Genomic DNA, 27,645 nt, shown 5'->3' on the forward strand with positions numbered 1-27,645 from the left:
GCGCCGCGGCAGTTGCCGTGCTCGTGCACGCGCGCGTTGGTTCAGCCCTACGCAGCGGCGGTGCGGGGCAGAGGCGGGCGGCTGTCGCCCGCGGCGATGATGAAGGGGACGGTGGGCAGCCCAGTGGCTGCCGTTATGCAGGAGAGCTTCGGTTGCGCCGTCGCCAACCGGTTCTACCAGCTCCTGGACGACGAGTCGGACCCCTTCGACATCCTGCGCGAGGCCGAGCGCCGCCAGCAGCAGCGCAAGAAGCGCGACGAGGCGGCGGCGGCCGCGGCCGCCAGGAGAGCCGGTCCCAGCGGCAGGGCGGGCGGCGGCAGGAGGGAGTCCCAGAAGGAGCGCAGGCAGCCCGGGAGCCCCCCGGCGCCCGGCGGGGCGCCGCAGCTCGGTACGCTGGCAGCGCCTCCTCGGCGGGGGGTGGGTGGCGGCTCGGGGCGGGCGGGCCGGCGGGGCGAGCCGGTTTCCCTGAGGAGCGAGGCCCCTCAGGGCGCGGTGGCAGTGCGGGCAGCCCGGGCCCTGCGGCGCGGCGCGGCTCGGTGCCGGCCCCACGCTTGCCCTGCCTCTGGGCAGCCGTGGTGTGGCATGCAGCTTGCTGTCGGGTCGAAGCAGGGGTGAGAAAATCCAGTTCGCTGTGGTTTTGTCGTGGTGAATGGATACGTGAAAGTCCATTGGAGAAACGAGTGACAACCGGAGCGTCGCTCCGGCTGGCCGCGGTCTTGCAGAGCTCTCCCAGCCTGCGTGGGAGGCTTCAGATGGGAAACGAGTCTTTGGAGCTGTAAATTAAAACTTCAGAAATAGTCCTGAGAGGCAAATGGCAGAGCATTAGCTCTTCTGCTGCAGCACCTGTAGTTTTCATGCTGGTTTAGCATCCCTGTTGATGCAGTTCGTCACTTGTGATCCTGGCCATCTCCTGCGGTGTTTGATGCTTTCAGGTTTGTTTCTTGGTACCGGTGAGTTTTCCGGCACTTCAGCTTCTTCAGGGTTATAGCGTGTCTGGTGATCTGTGCTTAGTTTGCTCTAAACCTGCATTGATATCCAAACCTTTAATAAAAACTTATTTCTTTGGTGAACTCTTTAGCACAGTGTTCAGGGCTGGTCTAGGTTGTTTGTCAGCTGCTAAGTTTTGGTGCTGAATGTTGCTTGGGGGAATAGGGAGCCGATCAGCTTTTATATCAGAATGTCTGGCACAGTCCTCTTGGCGGTTGAAGGCTTTGCTGGGCTATAGCTCCTTGCATTTAGAGGTGCTTTTGTGAGTGTGATTGATATAACTTAACTGGTATTGAGCTTGCTGGATTCAGTATTTGAAGTATCTGAGATGGTGGTTTCCAGATATTGAGAATCTCTGCACAAAAAACCTCCTGTTTTACCTTCTTGAGTTGTTGTTAATTCCCATTCTCCTGCAGTAGGCATGAAGCTTAACAGACTAACTATTCTTAAAATATTAATTTCTTCCTGTAGTAAAAACTCATGTTAAATTCACAGTAACTGAACTGTGTGTTTAAATGCCCTAGAAGAAGGTGTGGCCTTTGAATCGGGTGCTGCCAGTTCTGTTGTTTAGATTGACAGTCTCACACTGCTCCAACAGCAATCATTTGACCTTGTTGGAGCAGAGAATCTTTTGGTGCCAAATACGCACTATTTAATGAGCATCTTTGTAGAGAATGATCTTAACAAATTGTCACTGTCGCTTTGGACAGTTGTGTGAAACTCGTCTTTTGAGATTCCTATGCAGTTGTTAATGTGACTTTGTTAGAGATCTCTGCCTGCAAGACCGATAGTCACACTAGTAGCAGGCTTATCTTATTTAAAGGCTGCTTTACGGTGGTTATCAACAGAAGGCGATGGAACTTGTTTGGTGGAACAGCAGGGCCTCCAGTTTTGATGGAAAAGTTCTTGAACAAGAACTGGTGGTTATCAGTAACATACTAGGAGTGTGGAAGGATGTGAAGAACATCCTTTTCCTCCTACTTCTCTGTAGGTATCTTAAGCATACAGGTTCTGAGTGTAATTCTGTGGTAATACACAGTGACCCTATGGAGTATCTTCGACTATTTTCTGCTATGTTGATATTAAAAAACACAGTTTCTCATATAGAGACATCAGGCACGTGCACCTTGTTTTAATTTCCTGCCAATTTAAAATGGAGAAAAAACTTATAGGCGCCTTTGTGAAAGTGAATTAACATCTATATTAAAAAGAGTTATTTGCTCTGAAAAATGCTGCAGTTTCTTGTTTAATGAAAGTGATGATCCCGGACTTCGTATGTACAATAGGTTTATGTCTTGGGCTTGTTGTGAAGTAAGGACTGTAAGTATATGTTCTGGTTTAACCTCAGTCAGCAACTGTGCAGCCGCTTGCTCCCCCTTCCTAGTGGGATTGGAGGGAGAGTCGGGAAGAAAGGAAAACTCGTGGGTTGAGATGAAGACAGTTTACTAGGATAGCAAGAGAAGATGACAGTAATAACAAAATATAGGGATAATAAAATGTACAAAAAGAATGATGCACAATTTCTCACCACCTGACAGCCTGATGACTGGTATGACCCATCCCGAGCAGTGATCATGGGGGAAAAAAAAATGAAAAGTGATCCTGGAAGATATCAAGCAGTAAGTGAAAGAATGAGAGCCCTGCCTATCAGCCAGACCTCACTTATATACTGAGCATGACGTGAATGGTATGGAATAGTCTCTTTGGCCAGTTTAGGTCAGCTGTAGTGGCTATACCCCTCCCAGCTTCCTGCACCTGCACATTAGCAAAACCTGGGAAGCTGGAAAATGTTCTTGGTCTCTTTAGCAACAACTCATAACATCAGTGTGTTACCAACATTCTTCACATACCAAATCCCACGCTAAATCCAAAATATAGCAGTTACTCAGAAGAAAATTCTCTCCATCCCAGTCAAAACCAGGACAATGTCTAGTGCTGAGGATGCTAAACCAGGGCAGAGAGTTGAGACTTGGACCTGTCTGCATGCTCCTCCTTTAGATGTGCTGTCTTAGCAAGCCTGTTCTGAAGGACAGAGATCACCTTCTGACTTAAGGCAAATACAGTGTTGGTGTAGCTGACAAATACAAACCAAGTGGTGGGCTGAGGGAATAATCTAGATTTTTTGGGGGAAGAGAAGAGGTAGCTTTTTATCTAAGTTGATTTGTTATACAGGATTCAACCAGAAAACTTCTGGATACAGTAAAAGATTCAGGGCACTATCAGCTTAATAATTGGGAATGAGTAACCACTTGGGAAGGTCCTTGTACTCAACTTGTACTCAACTTGGCATAAAGCTTCTAATGATGGATGGAGAGCACCTCTGTTTGACGAAATAAGTCAAAATAGTATTGATTAAAATTACTAAATTGTGAAACTAATGACTAAACTTGTATTCAAAAAAACCAAACCAAAACAAAAGATTTTGTTTCCAGTCGTCTTAGTGGTTTTTTTGTTGTTTGTTTTTTTTTTTTCCTCCAGATTTTGGGCATAACTCCCTCTAATGTCATTTCACTGATTAGGAATGAAACACCATGAGGAAGCATGTAGACCCACCTGAACAGCTGAATCAGATTATAGTATTATGGTTGAAATGACAATTTAGTCTGTTTTGTATTAGTGTTCATAGAATCATCACGGAACAGCCCAGGTTGGACGGGATCTCAAAGGACTGTCTAGTCCAACCTTTTCTGTGAAAGGCAGTGTACAAAAGATCTAGCACCCTGTCCAGTCACTTCTTGTAAACTTTCAGTGACAGGGACTCCACTGTGTCCTTGGGGAGGTCGTTCCAGTGAATGATTGTTATAATTTTCTTTCTGATACTGAAATGAAACCTCTCCTCCTCAACTTGTATCTGTTGGCTCTTGTCTTCTCCATGTGGTTCCTTGTGAAGACAGTCTCCATCCTTTTTTTAAGCTACCCTTCAAGTACTGGAGTACTGTGATGTGGCCCCCACCAAGCCTTCTCTTCTCTGGGGAGAAAAGACCTAGCTCCTTCAGTCTTTCCTCTCAAAGTGCGGGCTCTCCAGCACTTCGATCATCGTCTTCCTTTTGGACCCTCTCCAATCTGTGATCGTCTTCATGGCCCTTTGTTGGACCCCCTCCAGACTGTTTTATCTAGTTACTGGGATGTTCTGCTCCTTTGGCTTACGAAAAGTCTTGTTAAAAAGTTTCACGATTTTTGTTTTATTATTGTATTGTTTCTTGAGCATACTAAATCTGAGCAAAATAGTCTTTACTTTTAGAAATACTTGAAGCAAGCCTAGTCTGTGATCTTGCAAGATATAAAAAGTTTTACAGTAGTCTGAGATATTTCTTTTAGTGTTATGTTTTGATGTTAAAGTGGAAAACTTACTCAGAAAGTCTGGAAGTTGGCATTTTTTAAATTTAGTTTTTCACTGCATTTTCCAGAGGAGTCTTTACTTAATTTCTGGAGATGTTTTCAGTTTGAAACAAACCTCCAAAGAGGACATTGCCAGATAATCCAGTACTTTGACCTTTAGCATCCAAACTATTTATTATAAATTGACACAACTGTAAGGAGACTATTTTTTTAATCTTTCTTTGAGGAGAAAATAGAATTCTGTTTCATAGGCTACCAAAACATACACTTTTGACCCTAATTATGTATTTTTTCACTTACTGACTGTATTTTGTGATTTTTAGACTATATGCTGAGGATTTGGGTAAAGGCTCTTTGTAGGTATTACAACTCTTACAGTTGCACCACTTAATGTTAACTCAGTTCATTCTTAGCGCAGCAGCCAAACTGCATTTGCCAGCTCTTTATTCAAAAGGCCTAGTTGCAGAGCTTGCATTCTTTACCAGTCCAGGCAAATTAAATTTGTTGATCATGCAGTAATAAGCTCTGTTCTGTTGAAATCTCTAAACCTTTGTTGCTAATACCTCTAAAAGGTTTTCTTCTTTCATGTACATTTGATGACCCGTGTAACATTCAGATGTAGTTCCTGGGTACTATGCGTTTGAGTTTTTAGCTATGGTTTTTAAGTTACTATGGCACAGGGTGTTTCCAGGGAATTTTGTCTTATACTGACTGTGGTTTTCTTATTTTTAAATAATTTATTCCAATGTCATTCTTTCAGCTACATAGTCATAAGAGTTGTCCAGAGGAAAGCTGCAGTAGGCAGTTCTGTAATTGAATACTGGCACACATGAAAACAAAATACTGCAGAGTAGAGTCCAGCTTTCTTTAATGTGTTGCATGCAGTAGCTGAAGCCTTTTTTTTTTTTTTTTTCCCCCAAATTTTTGGTTACTGTGGTATTTTGCAAATCATGTAATTAACTATGCTTTAGTTAAAAAAATTAATTACTTGAAGTTTGGAATTAAAATCATATGGACACACAAATGCAAAGGGGAGGAAGTAAGACTGTGGTGTCTTAAATCTCCTATACTTTAAAATACAACAAAATAAGTCCTTGAGAGTGTGAACTGTCTTTTACTATTTCCAGTTGTGAAGCTTTATTGTAAAGGAACATCAGTTGTTCGTGTTTAGGTATTATTGTGTTACTGAGATGGTAATGAAATAGTGTATTTGCATGCAGCCATAATTAATGACCGAGATCCTTGAATTATAGCAGTTTCTCCACTTGCCCTCATTCCAGACCGACTGGAGCAGTATTCGTGTTTGATTTTTGTACTTAATTCATCTCCTCTGAACTATCATTAAATTGTTTCTTGAAGCTCAGATTTTTTCCTTTTAAACATGAGCTGTTAAGCTGAAAGCAGAGGAAATAAGATTCTCTTGGAATAAGTGGAAAGAGAGATTTGAATTTAGGACTAGTGATTGTGCTGCTGTTAGCTTTGTTTTGACATCAAGGCAGTTGAAACTTGTCTGAAATGAAAAATTTTAAGCACAGTTTAAATTTTTATTTTTGTGTGTATGTAGGTGACTGTGAGAGGGATCAATAACTGAAGTTTGCTAATACAAGGTTATTTAGCCCAGTAGAAGAAGAGTTGTAAGGCAATGACACAAATTACATACTATAAATAAGCTATAAAATGGCAGAGGAAGTTTAGGGTCAGTAACTGTAAAGCAATACGTATGGGAGAACACAGATCGAGGTTGGGGGGCAGCATTGCAAGCTATACTGCAATGTGAAAGATTTTTCTAACTCAAACTTTGGCAGTTCAGAAAAGAGAGCTTGGAGTCATTTGGACTGTTAATAGTAGAACAGCAGATCTGTTTCCAGTTGCCATCTAGGAGAAAAGCAGTGTTGGGAATTACTGAGGTAGCAGTAGCAAGGAAAATAGAAAAGGAATTGTTATACCTTTTGAAGGAATTTCATCTTCCCACTTCTGAAGTTTGTCTGCTCTTTTGGTCACCTCAATGATGTTAAAACTAGAAAAAGCACACTGCAGTGATGTGCATGATGAAGCTTATGCAATAGTTTACGTACGGGGAGAAATTTGAATTAAGGTTTTTGTTCTGAGAGAAGATGTCTGAGGATACAGAAGGAGTGTATACGGAACTGCAGGTGAGACTTGGAAAAGGCAAAGAATATTTATTTTTTCTTATTTTACAGAAATACAGGGATATAATTTCCAACAGTTTTTGTGAGATAAGGAGAAAGAATGCTTCACAGAGACTATAATTGACCTGTGGCAGTTCTTGCTATAGAGTGATGTTGATATATCAAAGCATGTATCTATTCAGACAGCAGTTTGGGTAAAGACATGGCAGCCTATCTATGGATCTGTCACCCATAAATCAGTGCTTATAGTCTTTGATTCAGAAAAGCTCTAAGTGTAGATTGCCACATGGAAAGTATTTTGTCTTTTTTGTTTGTTTGTTTCTCCAAATACATGCTGTAAGATATACAAGTCTTTCATCTACTACTATGCTTGCTCTACTGTTCATCCTAACTGAATCAAAACTACACCCAGTTTGTGTTTGCTGTTTTCCAGTGTGTGCTACTTGGGCAAAATAGAAATAACATCCCAGGTTGCATTTCTGGGAATTGAATATTGATAGAATTGCCTCACTGGATTTGAATGTCACCAGTTTTGGTGGTCTTGGGCTTGTGAGAATATATAAAACATTATAGTGCAGTATTGTCAGCTAGATTTTAGGTTAGAAGACAAGGCTTTGGTGCCCTTTGCAGCAGTAACCTCCCTCAGCCTGTGAATTGCATGCCAGCTACCCACCCTCACCTGCTGTGCCCCTTACATAAGGAAATGGGAGAAACAGAGCAAGATTTCTGCTCTAGCTCGTAGTCCCTGATAGCAGTTGCAGGCTGGGCTCCTTGTGGCGTTTGTCGGAAGTCAGTTTGCTGCACAAAAAAACCTCATTTTTCCCTTAACACTAAAAATAATTTTTAAAAGGTGACAGCACGCTGTCTCAGTGAGGGCCAGTGGAGAGCCCACAAAACCCAGAACACTGTCTCTTCCCAAGCAAAAGTCCCACTTGTTTGGGGACAGATGATAAGGATAGAGAACCTTGGTGTGAGCTAGACAACAACACTGCAAAGACAGCTAGATTTTGCTGTGTTGTTTTAAATCTGTGTGGTAATATATCCAGTGTCTGGGAAACCAGGCAAGGCAGGTCTTAAAAATACAGTTTCTGCTTTCTCAGTTGTGAGTTCTGTGATAACATGCTTGCTGAAAACACTTTTCTAGGAAGTCGTCCTATCTAGCAGCTGCACTATGAACAAAACTAATCCGGATAGTGAAGTGTTACTGTGGGGAAAGTGAAAACTACTTATGTTTGTTAGCTCTGTATGATTTAGAGTTTTAATAATAGCTTGTAAAACTGGGCTTTTTTGTTTAGTAATGTCTACTTCTAGTACCTGGTAATTTTAGTATTTGCATATGTCTTTCTCTCTAAAAGTAGTTTGGCTGCTTCTTCTCGCAAAGGAAAAAAAAAAAAAAAAACCCAACCAAAACAACAAGCTGGTTCTGTTGTGACAGTTTAAGCATCAGATTTATTTTTTGATTCCTCAGTTTAGAAAGTAAAGTGACAGGCAACTCAGCTGACAGCCTGCACTGCTGCAGTAACCTTCCAGGGAAGCAGTAGTGAGGTGGGGAATGATGGGCAATGTTTTCGGCTGAATATGGGTTACAGATGTAACTGTAAGACATAGGAAAACCACATTAAAGAGAGGCTAAACTTGATAACTGGGAAAGAGTGGTCTTAGTTTTCAGCACAGTGTTTGCAAGACCTTGAGTAGATGATCTGCAAAACTCCAGAGCTTTCTTTGTAGTTTTGAAGAAAACTTGCATACCAGTCTATATATGCAAACAAGCAGACAAAAATGGGGTGTACCTGGAGAGGTGGTTAATAAACATTCAGAGCATAGCCCAGTTCTTTTTATGTGAAAGCTATTATGGCAGTGCTACACAAGATTGCTCATGGTTTTGTTTGGTTTTTTGTTTGTTTGTTTGTTTTTTCCCAAAGGGTAGGTGGCCCTTCATCTCCTTAAATAAAAATGAGTCTGCATTGGGACAGACATATGGCAGAGAATTAAAATTGGATAGCTTATACTGTCACTGATGCCAAGTTCCAGTTTAGTTTGCCCTTATATGCAGAAAGGGAAGTTGTGCTGGTATTTCAAGTGATTTACAAGCAGGTCACAAGCTTCTGCCCTGTGGGTGACTGCTGATTAGAGAGGTGTCATTACTGCATACCGTGTTATTCCACTGCTGCATGTCTGTCAAACCAGTTTAAAATGGTTTTATACAGGTAATAATTCTTTCTAGTATTTAAAATTCATCTGCAATAATTATAAGCACCTGTTAAAATCAAAGTGAAATAGTCTTGTACTGAAATCAGAGTATAGCAAACTGCTTTGTCTAGTACAGTCAGTGCTAGTGACACGTAATACACATATGAAGTTTAGAAGTACTTTTAGGTGGTACAGGGTAACAGAATCGGAGACCATCTTTTTAAAATGACTTTTGCGTCTTCTTTTTTTTTTTTTTTTTTGACATGGCTTTACTAGTTCTAAGGAGCTCTTTGAATCTGAAAGTGAGATTGATGTTAATACTAAGTACATAGGTCTCTGAGTATGGCATTCTTACCAGGTTACTCTGCTTAGAATAGCTGATGTTTCTGATAGCCAGTGAGAGGCTAAAAAATAAAAAAAAATGCACTCTTGTATTGCAGTTGCACATTCAGATCCAAGCAAAATAAGTAAAAATTAGGTCAGAAATGAGTAGTCACTTCTTCCACAGCAAATTTCCAATTTGGAGTTAACAGTTATGTAGTTGGTAGTGTAGCTGAAATGTGTGTAAAGCAGACATGTTTCCCGACAGCATGTACAATTTTGTATTTTTTTTTTAATTTTGCTTTTTATTAAAGCATCCTGGTTTGAAACACTTACCCTGAAACTGGTTTTAAAAGTTGTCCTTTGTCCAGAGATTATGTTGCAATTTTTGGGATGCAAATATGCTCAATGTTCTAAGGACTGAGCAACTCTGAATCTTGAGAAGAGAGAATTACTGGAATATATTATGTCAAGTGGTGTGTAATTTGAAGGAAACCAAAACTAGGGTTATTTCTGCAGCACACATAAAACTATCTTCTGTATACAGGTATGACTGTCCTTACTGCATAACAAAAAACTTTATTTACCACCCTTCTACATTATTCACCGAGTGGATAGTTCTTTGAAGTTTTCTTTTTAAAGATGATGTTATACTTCATGCTTGCCACCTAAGCTGTCATCAGAGATCTTATACAGGCATTTCTATGGAGCTGTGAGTTAATTTTAATCTTAATATTGTGACATAGAATAGGGTTTTTTTTTCTCTTTGTGTGCTAGCAAGAGAGGCACTGTAGCCAGGACTGTTGCTTGTTTACTAACCTGAGTTCAGTAACTTGCTCAGCATTGCATAGATGCTTCTTATGGTAAGATTAGCTCAGCTTCATTGGTCTGAGAGCAGTGTTTCTGTAGTCACTTGCTTGATTGACTTAAACCAACACCTTTTTCAGCCAGTAATGTAAGTATAGGGGCCTAGCGAACAAAAGGCTTCCTTGTTTCTGGAGAACTTTGTCCTAAATACAGCACAGAATTTGGGAAAATGGGGAAGGAAGCACATAATTAATGTGCATGAGTTGAGTGATAATCTCAGTTTATTCTCCCTTATACTACACAATTTCTTTGCATTCACCCTACTAAGCCTGCTCCTCCTTAACAGCGACAATGGCTGAACAAAACCCCAGAAAGCTTAAATACATTTTTCTATTGAAATATGTTGACATTCTAGAATCAATTGGTGGTGTTGGAGCCTTGGTACTTACTGCTTGGGTTTCTGCTACTTAAACTCAGTGACTTTGTGTTGGTGAATGATCTTCTCCTTCATAGAACAGTAATAGAAGGAGGTGACTCTCTCTTGGTTGTTGGATACCATAGCTGTGAGCTTAAAGTAGAGGTGTGTGTTCAGATTTCTAAATTCAGCTCATCTGGCAAGAAGTGTGTTGTCCCATGATCAACAACTAATGCTTGTCCCTAACGACCCTCCTCTTTCCCCTACCTTCCTTGCTCCTGCAACCATCTTGCAATTCATGTTTTCTGTTGAAGCTTCTCTGCCTTGTCCTGTAGTACACTAGCAAGATCTTTGAAAGAGCATGAGAAACAGTTTTTCTTCTCCATTTCTGCAACTTAATGTGAGCTAAATTAGGTTTTTCTTTATCTTGTGTTTTCTGTAAATGTCTGAGCTGTGTCAGTACCCGTAGTAGTTTTTTGCCTGAGGCAAGTTCATCAATACAGAAGGAAAAGTAAGTAAATATCTTTAAAACAGAAGTGCCTCACAACATTAACTGTAAGTGCTTTTAATATTTTGGTGGACTTGCAATTGGAGAGGGTAAGGCAGAAGTCTGTGGGGTGTAGTCAACTCACTTCAATCAGTAGTTTAGTAACTGCAATTCAGTTATTAAACTGTTTGTACTCTATATGTGTGTGTGTGTGTAGGCCAGAAGCAAGTACCTAAGCGGGGAGAACAGCAAGGATTCAGTAACAGAGGAGCAGAGGTGAAACAAGACAAAACTGAATGGAGGCCATCCTTCAGGGAGTACCGTTCCTATGAAACAGGAAGACAATCGGAATCCACAGTGGAAAGGTATGTATCGTACAGGGAGAAGTCAGGTGCCTGATGGAGGATCGGCACAGGGTGGGAAGGTAAAGACTTAACCTTCTTAAAACAGATCTGGTAGCCAAATGTGACTTGGAGGCATGGTTGCATTATTAGTGTGTGGATTTGTTGCAAGACGACTTATTTCACGCCCCTCAGAGCTGTAGTTTCAGCTTCCTCGCAAATTGATTTGGAGTGGTTTTGTTAAATGTTAGAAATATAAGGTGAAACTGAAAAGTGTAAAGATCTGAAAATACAGCCCCTAGTCTCCAACATAAATGAGCTCCTGTACCAAGCTTTGCAGAACATTTGGTGCAGGTTCTAAGTTGAATGAATTTTACTGTTCAAACTGAAAATAAACCTTTGTCATACTACTTTCTGCTTGGACAGTGAATATGTATCAATTTTGGTTGTTTTTTTTTTTTGTAAGTACTAGAAAATTCCACCTAAACCTTTAAAGCTTGAGAGCGTGGCTGTTCTTACTTTACATCACAATAGATGGTGTTTAACAAGTTCCCTGAAATTTTTAGCAGTTGCATATAAATCTAGGTTTAGACAGTGGAGCTATTGCCTGATGAAGTTGCTGAAAAATTGACAGTTTTATAGTGTTTTGTTTAACTTCTGTAATGTTTTTAGTATTATCAATAAACAGCTGAACTTCTCTATTCCTGTTCCCTGTAATAATTCCCCCTGAGTTCAGTTCACATCTGTTTTTAATGACAAAACTAGTACAGCTGTACTGTGTGCTGCGTAAAGGTGCACTCTGAAAGTTGTACAGTAGTTCTCATATGCTGCTGTCTTTCAGAGGTGCACAAATAGAACCATATGAATTTTTTTCTCCGTGTTAACTGTTCTGTAGGAACAAAAATCTGACTAGAAATCCTCTTTTTAGACCAAATGAAAGATTAGATCGTGAAAGGCCAATAAGAGGACGTGGTGGAGGAAGAGGTGGAATGCGAGGTAGAGGAAGAGGTGGTGGAATAAATAGAAGTTTCAATGGCTTTGACCAAAGAGGAAAACGGGAATTCGAAAGACAAAGTGGGAATGATAAAATGTAAGTGTTCTGTGTGTTGCTTCTTACTTGGTGTACAAGTAAACAGTAGTCAGCACTGCAGTCATGTCTCTTAAATATTATTTTCCCTTCTTCTGTATCCAAGTTGGCTTGCAAAAAGCTAATCCTGTTTTCAGTTTGAGGTCCTAGTGAAAGAAAACTCTGAAACTCACAGGACCCTGTTTCTCTCTCTAGAGGAGTGAAAGCAGATGACAAAAAGGGTGGAGCTGGAGCTCACAACTGGGGAACAGTTAAAGATGAGACAAGGTACAATATATACTTGTGCCCACCATAGATCATAATTTTCTGTTCATCTGTTTCATGTCCATTTTGAGCTTTATAAGCCTTGCTTTCTATTAATTGTTGTGATGAAAGCAGTTTTATAGTTTTCTGAACTCTTTGTCGTCATGATGGTGAGATTAAATTGTAGCAAAAGCATGGTGATGTTTCTTCATTGAAGACTACCAAAATCTTTTGACTGGGGCCAACTTGTCTTTTAACTGAAGTAAGTTATGACTTTTCTCAATGGTCAAATAAGTGGGACTCAAGTTCTTCTGAGAGGTTGTACAAACTTCTAACTCTTCTGCTGTACTAAAAGTAAAAGATTGGTTGGGCGATCTGGCTTTTCAAAACAAAAGATTGGCTAGATTAACATAGTTCTGAGCTGATAGTATGAAACTAACTTCCGTAGGATGTCAGGGAAGGTTGTATGAAGTTCATAAAGTAAAATAAATTTAAGTTTCCTTATATTTATTCTCCCTAATTAAGTTTTTGGTTTTTTTTTTTTTGTTTTGTTTTGGTTTTTAGTTCAGTAGCATCACAGCCTATGATATAAACATGAGATATGAATGCTTTCTTGTGATGTGTTGTGTGTGGTAGAAGTGACATTAAATTGGAGTTGTTTAAACAATTCTAAAAGCATATCTGTGCCTTAATTGTGCTCAATGATGCATCAAAGCTAGCAGGTGTTAATTTTAAATATGTATGCCCACTAGTGGAATGAAAGTAAGTGAGCTCCTGCTGTCATTTGACAGTGATCTAATGTTTGTGTTACAGAAAAGAAGAACTTGAAGTATGAATGTTACTATTTTAGTAGTTGAAAAGAAACAAAAAGGCAAACCTAAACGTCAATGATATACTGTAATCAAACTAGCATTAGTTTTAATGATTGAATTATTTTGTCTTCCTGCATTCTTTTTCCTTTTTTAATTAAAAGTACATAGAAGTTGAATTTTCCTAATACTTCTCATTTTGTTAGTTGCTTAACTTGTCACTTAGTAGATAAACTCTAGGATTATAAGCAGAAAGTATTTCTCCTCTATTTTGTTTCCCTTTCCAAGGAATTCTGAAAAAAAAAAAAGTGATGTGTTGATCTGCAGGTTTTTTTCCATTGTGACCCATGAAGACTTTGTGGTTTTTTGTTTACTGTTTCAGTGGGATGGAACAGACTGCTCCTGTGGAAGAGACTGCAGAAACAGCTGAGCAGCCAGGGGCATCTGAAGGAGAGCCTCTGAACAAGTATAGTCTGACTGAAATATTTTATTTATAAATGCAAAGAAAACAGTTGACTGCCACTGATATACTTTTATTGGGAGGCACATTTGAAATGTGAACTGTGTAGTTTTGCTAGTGCACGTATTTAAAAATAGAAAACTTTGTCTATACTTGTAAGTCTAGAAAATATATCCCTAATTCTGACTAAAACTTGGTTTATATGGCTGCAGATTCCATTTAATTGCCCAATGATGCTTACGTTCCAAAGATCTGGTGATAATTTAAGGGGGCGCTACATATTGTTTCTTACCTTTTTAACTTGGCTAATTTGTAAACACTACCCTGCTTTTTCAAGTTCTCTGTGAAAAAAAGGTATTCAGGGTGCCTATGCAATCGTACAAATGCAATTAAAATACACTAAGATAATAGTATTTAAGACAGTATTTATCAATCACTAATACCATGTAGTTATCATCTGTTCATGAAGACTCTCTAGAACTTGAAAAACTTGCTAGAAATGGTCTTGTGGTGAGCCTTAGAAGTAGGGATATTGAGAGAGAAATCTGCCCCTCGTCTTCTGGCTTCTGTTCTTATTAGTGTACAGTGGGAATTTACTTTACAGTAAATAAACACTGGCTTAAGAAAGGTAACAAGACAATCTTCTCCAAGTAAGAGACTTCAAAGAATAATCATGTGGTGCATATCTCCTAATTAGTGAAAGCAGGTCAGTGCAATATGTCAGCCTTCTGTTCTGTTGCTGCAAAGTCTTTTTTACCTAATGATCCAGGTATTAGTGGCCTTGGTTAGTTTCTTAATTATATAGCTGACTAGACTACAAAACTTGTTTTATATGTTCAGGTTGTGTAACCTTGTAAGAAGTTGAGTTGATATAGCTTTGATTCTTTTAATTTTAAACTAGCTTTTAATAAATAGTTAGAGGTTTTTATACATGAGGAAGTCTGTCTGTGAAATTGAATGACTATGATTGGATTTCCAGAAAACTGTTTATACACTAACTTAAATCAAATACCTACTATAGATAAACTGTCAAAAATGTACTATGTTAGCTAAATATGAGAACAGTTATTCAGCATCTTGGCAGCTACTGGTACCTTTACTTGTTTCGTATTTGTATTTGTTTCTACTCCAATTCAAGCTCTTTGTAGATGTGTCCTCGCATCAGGTCCTTGTAGAGTGTAAGGCATGAGAAGTGTAAGTAGTAGCAAAGGCATCTGACAGAATCTGCTGGTTGTTTTTAATTCTTTTTTGTTTCTCAGACATCACTAGGTATTTAGTCAGATTGTGAGCCTTTCTGGAGATTTTACTCCTCTTCATGTTTTTAAGAAAAGCTTTGTTTAGGAGTAGTCCACTGAAATCTGTAAGATTAAAAAATACAGGTAACCTACAAGTACAAAATTCTGTATTGTGTTCTCTTTTCAGTGCGATAAATAGTCTCCTGGAGACTCACAAATCTGTATACAAAATACAAATTACACATACCTCATTGCACTTACGTTTGGGAGCAGGGCCAACTTGGTAGCTCTATGTGTTTTAAGATAGAAGAGGAGACATTGTGCGAATAGTGCCTAGGTAATTAGGGATGGTTGTATGACTGACATCTTAACAATGTGTAATTTGTTCTTTTAATATTTAAAAGCAAAAGCTGATAGCGTATGGCTTTCAGGCTTCAGAATTTTAAGATATTGTGTGCTTAGGTTGCCCCTGCTCTCCAGAGTTGCTGTCTTTTGGCAGGTAACATACACCAGCAAAAGATTCTGGCTAGGCTACATTCTATTTTTGCTACAGGCTCAATATTGAGGGTGTACGGGTATGTGTGTGTTCACTTGAGCTACTGCTAAGATTGTTCTCATTTTGGCTCTTAAATGCACCAATTCCAAGGAATCAATTTCTTTTTCTACTGCTTTGTTGTATGCTTGTATTGAGGAAAAGATGGAAAGCTTGGGTGTTTTTCTCTCATTCACTTTCCTATTGTAACTATTTCCATTTAAAAGGGGAAAAAAAAAAGTATTCCTGGAAATAGGGAATAATCTCTCTATATGGAGATACAGGTTTCTCATGTGGTACTAGCTAATTTCAGTGCAACTCTGGAAAGACTTCTGTGGTCTTCTGTAACTTATGGGAGCTTGCCTTCAGGACTGCATCGGAAGTGCTGTTCTTGAGCTTCCATTTGTATAGTACTGCAGGACAAGAGTTTCTTTAGTACTTCTGTAATATAAATCCAGTTATTTCTTTCCATATCTTCAAGTTCCCTTGAGTATATATAAAAAAAAAATCTATCTCTGTTTATAGCACCCCAACCTGCATGCTAGTAGGTGTGGGGTTTTTTGCTGCAGGTAATAAGTGTAAAACATACAAGCAGTGCAGCAGTATAAGCTTTCCTCACAGCTACTTTCTGTTGAACTTGTCTTCACAGTCTAAACAATGTAACATACATATGTTGACTGGTAATTCAAATGAATAGATTTTTATTCTTATTCTGTATGACAGATAGTCTAATCAATTCCTATTGAAGGTATTTGCAGAGGTTTTTCTTCATTTTTTCACACAGGACTTTATTCCTTTTTTGGTGGAGCTATGTATTCTTCTGGTCACTTAATAGGAGGCTTTCAAAACTTGTCTTCAAGTTTACTGGGCTATTTACCTCTCTTGTTTCTTTGGGGGTTGTTTGCTTTTTTTCTTTTTTTTTTTTTTTTTTTTTTTTTAGTGACATAAAGCCATCCATTGACCAGGCTAAATCTTCATGAGTATTTGCTTCAGTGTTTTTCTTCTATACTTTACTTGTACGGTTGTCACTTGGTCTTTATTTAAGTTTGAATTTTGCTATAAGTGGTGGTAATGCTCCTGTAAATTATGTTTAATAGGAAATATTAATGTCAGTGATTTCTTGATAAAAGATGAATAAAAATTTGCTTTGTGCAGCTGAATAGTACAAAAACTGGTTTGAAACAGAACCGCTATCATTATTTTCAATGATCTGAAAATAATCAACTAAACAACTGAGCTGAATGCCGTTGTTTTCCTTTTGCATTTCTTCTGCGTATTAGTGGATGCACGTAGAGCAGTTCCCACAAGAAAGGTATGCACAGTAAACAAGGCATAGCTAGAGGCTTATGGCCATCCATCGAAAACACTGAAGCAGTAGGAACCATTACTGAAGGGTCTCATTTGATGGGACTTCTTTGGTGGCATGTACTTGCATTGTGAATTCAGTTTGTTCATGTCCAGAGGCCGCACTTAGGTTTCTGGCAGTATTTTATTAGCGTGATTGTTGGTGTGCCAAGGAGCTTATTAACTTGATTAATGAAAATGCACACCAAGCAGTTACTAAAAATGCGTAAGGTTAGAAGGTAGAAAGTAATGCAGAGAGTGCACTTCCATGCAGACTTGATGCTCAAAATAACCTGCTATAATTGAGTCTCTCTCCAAAATGTAATATGCAGGTTCCTGTTGCTGTGCTTCACTAATGGGAAGTGTTTCCTCTTGGGAATCTTGGCATCCTAAAATAAATTAGTACTGCTAATAACCTAGCAGTTGAAACCATTCTTTGGGGTAAAAATCAAGCCATACTTTGCAGTTGAAAAAACAAACATCTGCAGTATATATCTACCAGTATTCCCTTTAGAACAGGCAAGTGGTCGCTTTTGATAGAGGTGTGTTTTTCAAAGCAATACCTGTGACTGCTCTTTTGAGAGGTCAAGTTGCTGTGTAGTGAAGTGTCTTCATGTTGTCTTATAATCACAGTAATTCAGGTCTGAAAGGGGTCTTGCTGACCCAAGGCACGACCAACTGTACCTGTACCGCTTCTCATACCTGTCTAGTTTATTTTAATGTCCTCTATTGATAGAGATTTTGGTGTCCCTTGATGGTCTTTCTCACACTATGAAAATAAAAACTGCTGTATCTGCTTTTTTTTTTCTCATGAGTGTCTTGCTGTAACATCATGGATATGCAAAATTTTCTTTTTCTTTTTTTTTTTTTTAGCATTATGTGTGTTTCCTCCTCAGCATCTCTTTAAGGGCTTCCCATGTAGATCATGTATTTTAGACTTCATGTGTGTCTTGCAGTTCTATTCTGGGCTTTCTACCTGTTCCTACATAGAAGACATTACTCAGTTGAGACCTTGTTCCACCCTACCAGCAGTGACATCTGTTCCAAACAAAACTGTTGATGTATCTTCTTATAATAGTACACTCCTGCAGGAGGGACAAATGCTGTTGATTTAAAGTTCAGCTTGACTGGGTTACTTGCAATACTCTTGCGTGGTTTGGGAGGTGCCTTGCTAGTCGTTCTTTGTGTGTTTGGGTGGCTGATACTTATACCTGAGAGTATGTATTTTTGCTTGTCCTTGGGACTTCTCGGTGGTGGTTGTTTTTGTTGTTTATTTTCAAATCACTTACTTAATCTCTTTAGCATCTCAAACCACTGGTCAGTCCTTCAGTATTCTTCAATGCTTCTGTTATTCCCCTTTTCTTTCAAGCTTTGCGTCGTAGAAAATGTGGTAAATGTATTACACTGTGGATAACTGAACAGAGTGGCCTTGCAGCTCCACTCAAATGCTTGTTTTTCTTTTGCAAATTGAAAGATTGATAGTTACTTTTCAAGTACTCGTTACAATCAGTTCGGTATCTTTCTACAGCTCTTGCCAAGGACTGAAACAGTGTCTCCCTAAGGTGGGAGAGGACAAAAGACTTCCTGAAGTTCAGATATGCAATTTACTTGTTCTGTCCTGAGGTACTAGCTTAGGAAGAAATTAAACCAATTTAATAGAGCCCTTTTTTATTCATTTACTTTCTCTTTTTTCCTTCCTCTGGCTGCTTGCAACTAGTCTTGTTTTTCCAGCACCTGTTCCCAAAACTGAAGCTTCAGATAATTCATTAAAAACTGTCTGCCTTCTTACTCCTGAAGACAACAAGTTTAAATGGTTGGGGTGCAGCTGGTTCTTAATGCTCTTACATGTGGAACAGTATCTGTTGGTGTTTTTCCAGTAGCTACATCTTTCACCAGTATCCTTTTTATTTAACTCAATAAGCCGGTTGATTTTTTTTCCTTAATAGTCCTTCTAATATAGTTTCAGATCTTCTTAATCAGTATGGTACTACAGACTGCTTACTAGTCTTTAAACCTTTAAGTTCTGGTTAATATAGCTGGAATTTTCAAAATAACAGAGCATGAAGGCATGTCAGAGGGTAGGCATGTAGTACAGGACTTGTGTCTTAATTTTTATTTATTTTTTCTGCAAAGTGCATTTAAAACTGTTTTCATGCTAGAACCAAAATTAAGGGCTGTCTTACTATTCATTTCTGCTTCTACCTGTCGTATGCTTCAAGGATTCTATAATTTTGACTGGCAAGAAATAGAATGATTCTCAGCAAGGTCAGGTAGGAAGAGGAAGCAGACCTGTGCCTACATAGGCTAGTTCTAAATGTACAGGACACTCCCAGCAAATGTGTGTGTGTTCTGATGGAGTGCTTGTAGAACTTCAAAAACAAATGCGCCGTTAACTGACTATCATTTGACTCTGCATCTTTCCATGATAAAATGTATTTCCAGCTTGCAGATCATCAGTTGTATATTTACATTGGAAAAATAATCAGCATTTGGTTGAAGAATACTTGGAACCTGGACTGCGTGAGGAAAGACAAATTCATAGTTCTTTCACCAGAGAAGACGTAATGAAAGAGTTTTCTGGAAAAAATCAGTGTTAGGGAAATACTTAACCAACTTCAACTGCTATTGCAACGCATAATAGTTTTGTGTGGGAGAAGGGAGAAATGGTTTCTCAAATGTCTGGGAGTGATCAGAGCATGTTTTCCTGTAATTCATGGTATTTGACTTGTTTCTACAGCAAACAGTTTTGGTGATGAAGTGAGTTGTGCTCCCTGCATGTGATGCTGCTTAGTAGGGAATAGCTTTCAGCAAATATTATTAAGTAGTACACCTGTAGTATACTCTAATAGCTGCTAATGAGTCTTGGTCAGCATCAGAAAAGCGGCAGAAGAGTAGTCAAGACAAAACTAAAGATTCTCCTCCACTCATCGCTGCTTATGTATCTTGTCTTACGAATACAGACATAAAGCCTTGGACTTTAGTCTTTCCAGTTCAAAAATATGCAAGGCAGACTCCAGTGTTCTCAATATGTTTTCCTTGAACACACATATCATCATTATTGCACTTTGTGTGAAATTAAAACTGGACTAGAATTTATCTGGTTTTGCCTGCTGATAAATACTGTCTCTTTGTGTGCTACTGCATCTGACAGAAGAAACCGAAGAAAAGTCTTTTGAAACTAACAAACAACATATTAATAATTACCTAGAAGATCCCATGGTACAATCATCATGTCTTTTTGATGACTGAAAGCTGCACACTGAAACGTGAATCCATCTCATATTGTCATCTTGCAGTATAAGTCAATAAAACCATGCAATTGGGGTTGTTTTAAATTGCTCGGTATGCTTTTTTTATTATGGCTATATTTGCTAGGAATAGAATAACTTTTAAACAGTAGTGTTGAGAATATGCTATATAAAAAGACAAACAAATTTTGTCTAGAATCTAAAGTGCTTGAACTTAACTTATGATTAGACTGGATAAATACTGGAAGTTACTACAGGAGGCTGGAGACAGCGTTTGTTCATATGACTAATTTCAAACAAGCCATAAGTGTATTTTCCAACTTACATTAATGTAAAACTCGCCCATCAAGTTACTGTGGGGATTAATGGAAATTGAGGGTAGTAATTTGGTGAGAAACATTCCAGATGTTTTGTTTAGTATCCTTACTTTAGAGACTGGTGTTCTTGTTCATCCTGGCGTGTTGCAAGCTAATGGTTTTTGCTTTACAACTATAAACCTTTAGAGTTGCTGAAGGGGAGCCAATGGAAGAAGTAGTTCAAGAAATGACATTAGATGAGTGGAAAAGTCTTCAGCAACAGAATCGACCAAAGCCTGAATTCAACATCCGGAAGCCAGAATCCACTGTTCCTTCCAAAGCAGTGGTGATTCACAAGTCAAAATATAGCGATGATGTAAGCATTGCCTGAGGAACTCTGTAAACTCTGCTTTATGCCCAGGGTTAGGAAACTGTCTCTATTCTTTTTCTATTAGTATAATCTGAACAGACTAGAAATCAGTATCTAAGCTTTGTTACTGTAGTCACATATGTACCCAAAAACTTGATTTAAACTTAACTGCCTGTTCACTTTCTTCTCTCAGATCATCACCCCTATTTTGTGTGCAAATACATATATATCAAGTTGTTCTACCTTATGGCTCAGTCTTAGCAAAATAAAACCTGTGTCCTTGCTGCTGCCACCTATGTTGATCTCTAGTAAACCACGTTTCTCTAGCAGCATTACCAAACACTTCTTATCCTAACTTTGATTCCTGTTTAGCTTACTTGCCGAAATACATCTGCATGTATATATTAAACTCAGGTTTTGTCATCTGTTAGTCTGGATGCTAAGTGTCCTATTTCTCATCTGTGCTGAATGCCAGCTTTCATTGTGCACTTAGAACATACAATTTTTTTCCCCCAGTTTTAGGGTCCTGCTTCTTAGAAGTAACTCTGGAGATCTTTTTCTATAGTAATATGCTTTCCCCCACCCCCGCCTTTTTGCTAACTTTTATTCCACGGTATTACTGGGATTTCAGGGAGAACTTCTAGTTTATTGATATGATTGGAGAGGGAGAGGAAGCGTCTTTCACAGGTTCTTCCTTACTTAGATTTGGGATTTTGGTGGTCACAGAAGTATATGCGTATACTTGTAGTCTAGCATGATGGAATTTTGATCCTTGAGGTCTGCATGCATGTATGAATACACATATTATCTTTTGTTTAGTTAACATAAAACATTAACATCAAAACTTTCAGCTTTTTAAGCCTTAATCGCTTTAGATTGTTGAGCGCTTCCAGGGACAGACACTAATACTGAAGTGGCCTGAGTCCTTTTAAACATAGCTTTTGGTGGTCACACTTGCCACTATCCCCTCTTCCTTCTCTGAGGGAGATGGTGGTAGGAGTAGGGAGAATATCTTTCACCAGCTCTGAAGAGAGTGTGCAAGTATGTGAAGAGTGCATGCAGGTTTCTGTTCTTTTTGCCTGCGAGGCTTCTTTACTGGCAGTATCAAGGGACCTTGTCAAAATGAACATAGAATAGGAGGTGCAGGAACTGCATAACATGGACAAGTAAAATCCCTATATTAGATATTGAATAAAATAAGTTATTCATCACTTTTTTGGATGAGTTTACATGTATATTAACATTACTACAGTGCACATTAAAATTATTATGGGAAATAGTCTTACATCCACTAGCTACTAGCAATACACAGAGTTAAAACAACAGTAATCTCATAGCTGTAGACAAATAGATTGGTTGGTAGCCAAATACTGTGGCCTTTTAACCATTACTTGAAGAAAATTGTAGAAATAGCTTAAGCCTTATTCTCTAGTCCCTTAGAAAACCTCTTAGATGATACTTCTGAAAAACCTCTTCAGTGTTACGAAGCTGGTATAGAAGACTTTATTGCCAGGACTCTCTGAGACAACAAAGAACTGTCCTAGGCATCTGAGAAGCTACAATTGCCTTGCCTCTGTTAAAACCCTGTGCAAGTTAAGTCCTGTCTTCTATTCTGGATGTCATCTTGACTTACCTGCTGCTTAGTCTGTAACACTTGTATTAGAAGGTTGTACATGGAAGCTGTAGGCTTTAACCAGATCTTCTTTTTAGTTGCAAAAAGACGATTTCGAAGATGATTTTCATGTCTTTCGAAGACCAGCAAATGACATAACATCTCAGCTGGATATTAATTTTGGGAGTCTTCCTCGCCCTGGCCGTGGATCAAGAGGAGCACGAGGTGGTCGTGGTCGTGGCAGACGAGTTGAGGAGATAGGACCTCGGCCAGAAGTGGTGGTAATGCTTTTTATGGTTTTTGTTGTTTGCTTGAAGACTTTTTTTTGTCATTGTTGGAGGGTGTTTGTGTGTCCTGCCCACATTTGTGTGGAATTATTGACTTCTGTAGTGACGGACTAGCTTCTGATTCCTGCCTCATAGTATGTTGGCCTGGTTATTTTGAGTTCCTGACCCGTATCATGTTACTTAAAATTAAATAACTAGTTTGGGCTCACAACTCTTAACAGATAGATTTCAAGAGGTCTGATTACTAGTTGCTGTAATGGTAACTAGAGGAAAGGATGAAATTAAGATTTGTTTCTGAAATTACTTTTAATATAAACTGGGTCTAATTAAAATGACTAAAGACTTGTATCCTTTACAAAAAAATTCAGTATAGTTCAGTAATAGAACTTTGATTACTGAGAGTGAGATCAGTAAATCTGGGATCCTGCAGATGAAGACAGAATCCTACAGCATCCTAGAGAATGATACAAGTGTTCAATGTAACCATTTAAAAATCTTCCATTGACCTGTTTCTTCTGAAAAAAAACAACCAACAAACATTTGTGTCTTGAGAAATGACATCGAGTTTACTTTTGTTTAGTAGGAGTAAAGTACTTTAAGGCTGGGAACTTACAGAATAATACAGAAGTTATTTGATGCATTTGTGTCATCTGAATGAAAAAAGCTCTTTATAATAACAAAACATAGAGTTTAAAACTACAATTTAGTATGTGCAGTAGCCTTAGATTGTAAAAAGATAATAATGTTGCTTCTAAAAACAGACAGTATTTTTTGTGAGATTGCTGCACTTTTTCTTTTTTTCACTTCTGAGATAAATATGTAGTATTTCTGTAATAGTGATGGATACACAGCATTTAACTTAAATAGAAGAATTAACCTTTTTCAGAGTAAAGTACATATACATAGCTGTCAAATGCTTTTGAAATGCATTTGTTTTTATAAAGCTTCCTTTCTTACTTTATAGGTGCAGCTTGTTGCTCCAAATCCTGACGATCCTGAGGATTTTCCAGCTTTAGCTTGAAGAACCATCATTAATGGTGGTATCTCAAAGTAGCTTTGGTGTAGCTGTGAAAAGACCAGTTTTATGCTGGTGTGGATAAAGAAAGTCTGTCTCTACTGGAAAAGCTGTTTGGATATTTGGTGTGGAATGATTGCAGCCCTCTACTAATGGAGTTGGGTTCTGGAGATACCAGTGGACTGGGATCCTGTCACAGGTTCCAGTGTCTGTCTCCATTTGTGAAAACTGTGTGAAGGCTTACAGTACTTCACTACAAGGCTTTAAATGAAGTTCAACAGTACAGTGTTTAAAAATGTGTATATAGAGATTATATCAAGTTCTCCATGACACCATGGTGAAATGTAAACTGTACAACATGGTCTGCAATTGGGACATTCACTGTACATTTGAAAGCTGCTTTCCCTGTTTCTTTGAGTGAAGTGTATTTTTCACACAGTCACCAGTTGCAGTTCTTTACAGTTTGGCAAATAAAGGAAAGTGTTTATTGGTTTGGGTTTGAGGTATTATTTTCACAAGTCAAAGTAGCAGATTGAACCTTGTGCTATTTGGATGTAACCTGGAGGAAAAAAACCAAACCAAAGCAAACAAAAACCCCCAAACAAACAAACAGACAAAAAAAAACTAAACCAAAACCAACCCAAACCTGAACAGTAGACCTTACTCACCTGAAACAGTGAAACAGTGAACATGTCTCTAAAATAGAAGTCATCTTTAAAATGAAGGCAGCACAGATGCTTTTAATTGATAGCTAACCATACTTCTTACTTCGATAACGAGATATGATCTGCAACTACTTTGAAGATGTTGAAAGTGAGGTAAAGTAAGACTTCTGAGCTAAAGACAAAACTAAACTGTTAAGGAAGCTTTTAATTTTAGCAGAAGCAACTACAAAGTAAAATGTTTCATGCCTTACCAAAAAGTTCCTGTGATGTTGGGGATGAGCTGGCATGTCCGTTCCTGGCAGTTTTAACATACTTCCTCACTTGAGCCAGATATCCTAACTTTTTCTCTGTCAAAGGGAGCACTCAGAGCCATTCTCAAGGATCAGAGAGTAATGAGGAAATGGTGCCAGAAGTGACGAGGGAAAGAAATGAGAGGACAACCACACTGGACATTTTGGAAGTAGCTGTCAGCCTTGAAGGAATGCCTGCTTGATTTGAACTAATTTTTTTCAATTTACTGGGAAAGCAGATTAATATAAAGCGTTCCTTTTTTTACTGTTCTTTGCCTCACTTTGTTTTGTATCACTTCTGACAGTCTCCTTTGAGGGCAAATAATGGATAAGACTTGAAGAACTTTGGAGTAAGCTCTAAGAGTATTCAGGAACTTAAATCTTATCTCAGTGGTAAGGCTTTATGCAAGTAGGATATAATCATCCTAGAAAGACTACTGACTGTTTTCTATATGCTCCAAACAGATGGTCTGCAAAGTAGTGCTGCCAAAAGGACTTTTCTTACATTGTTAAATTACTTACACAACAATTTGCTGTAACATGAGATTTCGGATTCTACAAGGAGCTCATTTTAGAGATACTCTGACAGCCTGTAATAGAAAGAATGTGCAAAAGCAACCAAAGTGCTAGTGTTAGAGGAACGTGTGCTGCTGCTTTTTGAGTAATTGAACTGGATGAGATAATGTAAATGACTCTTTCACCTTGTAGGAGCAAGCTACTACTTGAAATCCCTGCTGCTGTTCTTTTAATAGGTGTTTGGGTGTTTCTGCCAAAAATGGCAATTTCATTATTGTGGAACAGAAGTTATTTTGTCTATGGGGTCTTGAAATTTTTTTGCTTGTTCTTCACTTCCTGTTCAGCTTACCTCATCAGACAGGGAAGAATGTGTTTGAAATTTTTTGAATGTTTTTGCTTTCAAGGCTGAGTGTATGTATAGGTGTGGAGAACTTCTTTGCAAGACTCACTTCTATTTTCTGTCATGTTTTGATGGTGTAGCCTCTTCTTTTACCCACGCCTCTTTTTGCTAAAGAAAGCAGTGAAATACTTAATGGTTTTTTTTCTACTAAATATGTGAAACCTTGTTATGCTACGGGGCTGAATTTGGTATAATGCAGTTGGTTCAGTTCTGACTGTTCTCTGGCAAGGCTGACAGGATTGACAGTCTGGTTCCTACTGGTGCAAAGTTACTGTTTACTTCTCTAACTTTGATCTGTTTTTCAAAACAGAATGATACATAGGTTCTTCGGAGAATACTTTAAGGGATTTGTCAAAGTGTATCTGTATCAGCATTTGGTCAGCAGATGGTTTAAAGACTCGTGGTTTAACAACAACAAAAAAAGTGGACTGGTTTTCAGACTGTTAAAAAAAAAAAACAACCCAAAAAAACTCAACCAAAACCAAACAAAAACCAACCAACCAAACAAACCCCCAAAACCCAAACCCCACAACGCACCCAACCCAAAACTTTGTGAGAATGAGACTTAGTGTAGTTGGTTACTGCTCATTAATCTAAAAGTGTCTTCAGAGCAGCTAGGTGTGACACTTCTTTTTCAGTCTGTCAGATTTGAATATGGCTTAAGAGTTTAGCTGATACTATCTAAGTATAGAGAAAAAATTGTAAGTGGTGACAGTGATCCGATTCCTTTGCCTAGCTGTGAAAAGAGAACTTAGTAAATCTCTGTCATCTGTTATATTTAAGGTACTAAAATAGCTGTATCTATTAAGCACATTTCTGCTATTGGCAGTTACTCCTGATTTAGCTTTACTTCCTCACGTAAAGCAAATGGTAACAGGTGTAAATATATACACATATACACAAACAGTAGTAAAACATGGCATGCATCTTAAGAAGAGATTAAATTGAGTTGCAGGTCTTACTCATGTTACTCTAATGCACTCTTATGCGGTATTCTGCTGTTAGAATTACTGTAGTGAGTGGCCTAGGAAAAACAACTGCTATTTCAGTTTTGAGGTTTAGATTAATGTAAATCACAGTAAGTTTGCAAAGAAAGGAATTCGCCTCTCTCCACAACTGTCATTTGAATATGATATAGTGTTGATACTATGTGGTCCACTAGTATCATACGTAGTACTGTGCTGTAGGATTGGCAACAGTGTATTAATATGAAAGTGCCTTTAAAGAAAAGAGGAATGTCTATGCTTAATAGAAGAATACTAAAAAATAACTAAAAAGACTCAGAAGTGAAAAGCCCTGGTAAAACACTTTGGTTGATAAATAACACTATTAGGCAATTGAGCCCATGGGAGATGAGCTTTCAGCTCTGGTTACACTTTTTCTTGTGGAAAAAAGGGTTAGAGGTATACCCAGACTTTGGGCCCCAAACAAGTCTGTAGCCCTAGTGCAGTTATGTCATCAAGATGGTTCTTACCTAATGTTCAAGCCATTTGTTTTGTTCCTGTCAGAGCTGTTACAGGCATGTGTGCACATACGCACACAGACATTAAAAAAAATTATATATATATACAGTGTTGAAAGTAATGTGACACTGGCTCATTGTCAACAATTGAATGTGAAACATGGTTATGTTTGCAGAAAAAAGTATGTTTCAGCCACTGAAGAACAGGCATGGAATTAGAGCTTTTCCTTTTCAGTAACATATGCTGGCAAGTACTGAACAGTTTGTGCTTGGAGGGGGAAAACCTTCTGTCTTTGGAAGAAGTAATGACTGTTATACTTCAGCTCTATTACTTAGAATTTCATGTGGAATACATTAAATCTTCAGCTGGGTTTTATTTGTCTGCAAACAAATGCCTTTTTGAAGATGTGATGCAACAAATGTTGCAATAGCTGCCTCTTCAGAGCAGCTTATATACTGCATCGCATTTAATGGGAGTGCTATGTTTGAGACAAACTAGCACTTAATGAATAAAGTTTTTGCTCTCCCTGTTTGGGTAGCCAGCGTGAATATATATATTTTGTGTTCTGTTGTCTCTGCAGTGTTTTACAGCTAGTTAACAGGACTCAATAAGCTGCTGTCTCCTTTTAGCAATGTTGTACTGCTGTCTAGATTTGTAGTCGATACTATTTAAATAAAAGACACTGAGTTTTGCATAATGTAATTGAATTAGCAGGATAGCTTTTCCAAAAGGTGAA

The 27,645-nt window shown here is 38.5% G+C and overlaps 1 protein-coding gene across 2 annotated transcripts; it reads left to right on the forward strand.

Annotated features, from left to right (window-relative positions):
- Positions 1 to 27,438, forward strand: HABP4 (hyaluronan binding protein 4). 2 transcript variants are annotated; one of them, XM_086771024.1, is made up of 8 exons: positions 1 to 388; positions 10,914 to 11,061; positions 11,966 to 12,127; positions 12,320 to 12,391; positions 13,559 to 13,642; positions 20,499 to 20,667; positions 22,372 to 22,554; positions 23,525 to 27,438. In XM_086771024.1, the coding sequence occupies exons 1-8, from the start codon at positions 97 to 99 to the stop codon at positions 23,579 to 23,581; spliced, it is 1,167 nt and encodes a 388-aa protein (XP_086627150.1). In that variant the 5' UTR covers positions 1 to 96; the 3' UTR covers positions 23,582 to 27,438. The 2 variants fall into 2 exon arrangements, with proteins under 2 accessions (XP_086627150.1, XP_086627152.1); XM_086771026.1 differs by lacking the exon at positions 12,320 to 12,391.
- Positions 27,439 to 27,645: the final 207 nt, after the last annotated feature.

The sequence above is a fragment of the Chlamydotis macqueenii genome, chromosome Z (genome assembly GCF_036417535.1).
Source record: "Chlamydotis macqueenii isolate bChlMac1 chromosome Z, bChlMac1.mat, whole genome shotgun sequence".
In the NCBI taxonomy this organism is placed as follows: domain Eukaryota; kingdom Metazoa; phylum Chordata; class Aves; order Otidiformes; family Otididae; genus Chlamydotis; species Chlamydotis macqueenii.

Bases quoted from the DNA above. Each gene is read 5' to 3' on its own strand.
- HABP4 (XM_086771024.1), top strand. From the start codon at position 97: ATGATGAAGGGGACGGTGGGCAGCCCAGTGGCTGCCGTTATGCAGGAG. The intron at 11,062-11,965 runs GTATGTATCGTA...TCCTCTTTTTAG, and splicing joins TCGGAATCCACAGTGGAAAG to ACCAAATGAAAGATTAGATC. The intron at 12,128-12,319 runs GTAAGTGTTCTG...TTCTCTCTCTAG, and splicing joins CAAAGTGGGAATGATAAAAT to AGGAGTGAAAGCAGATGACA.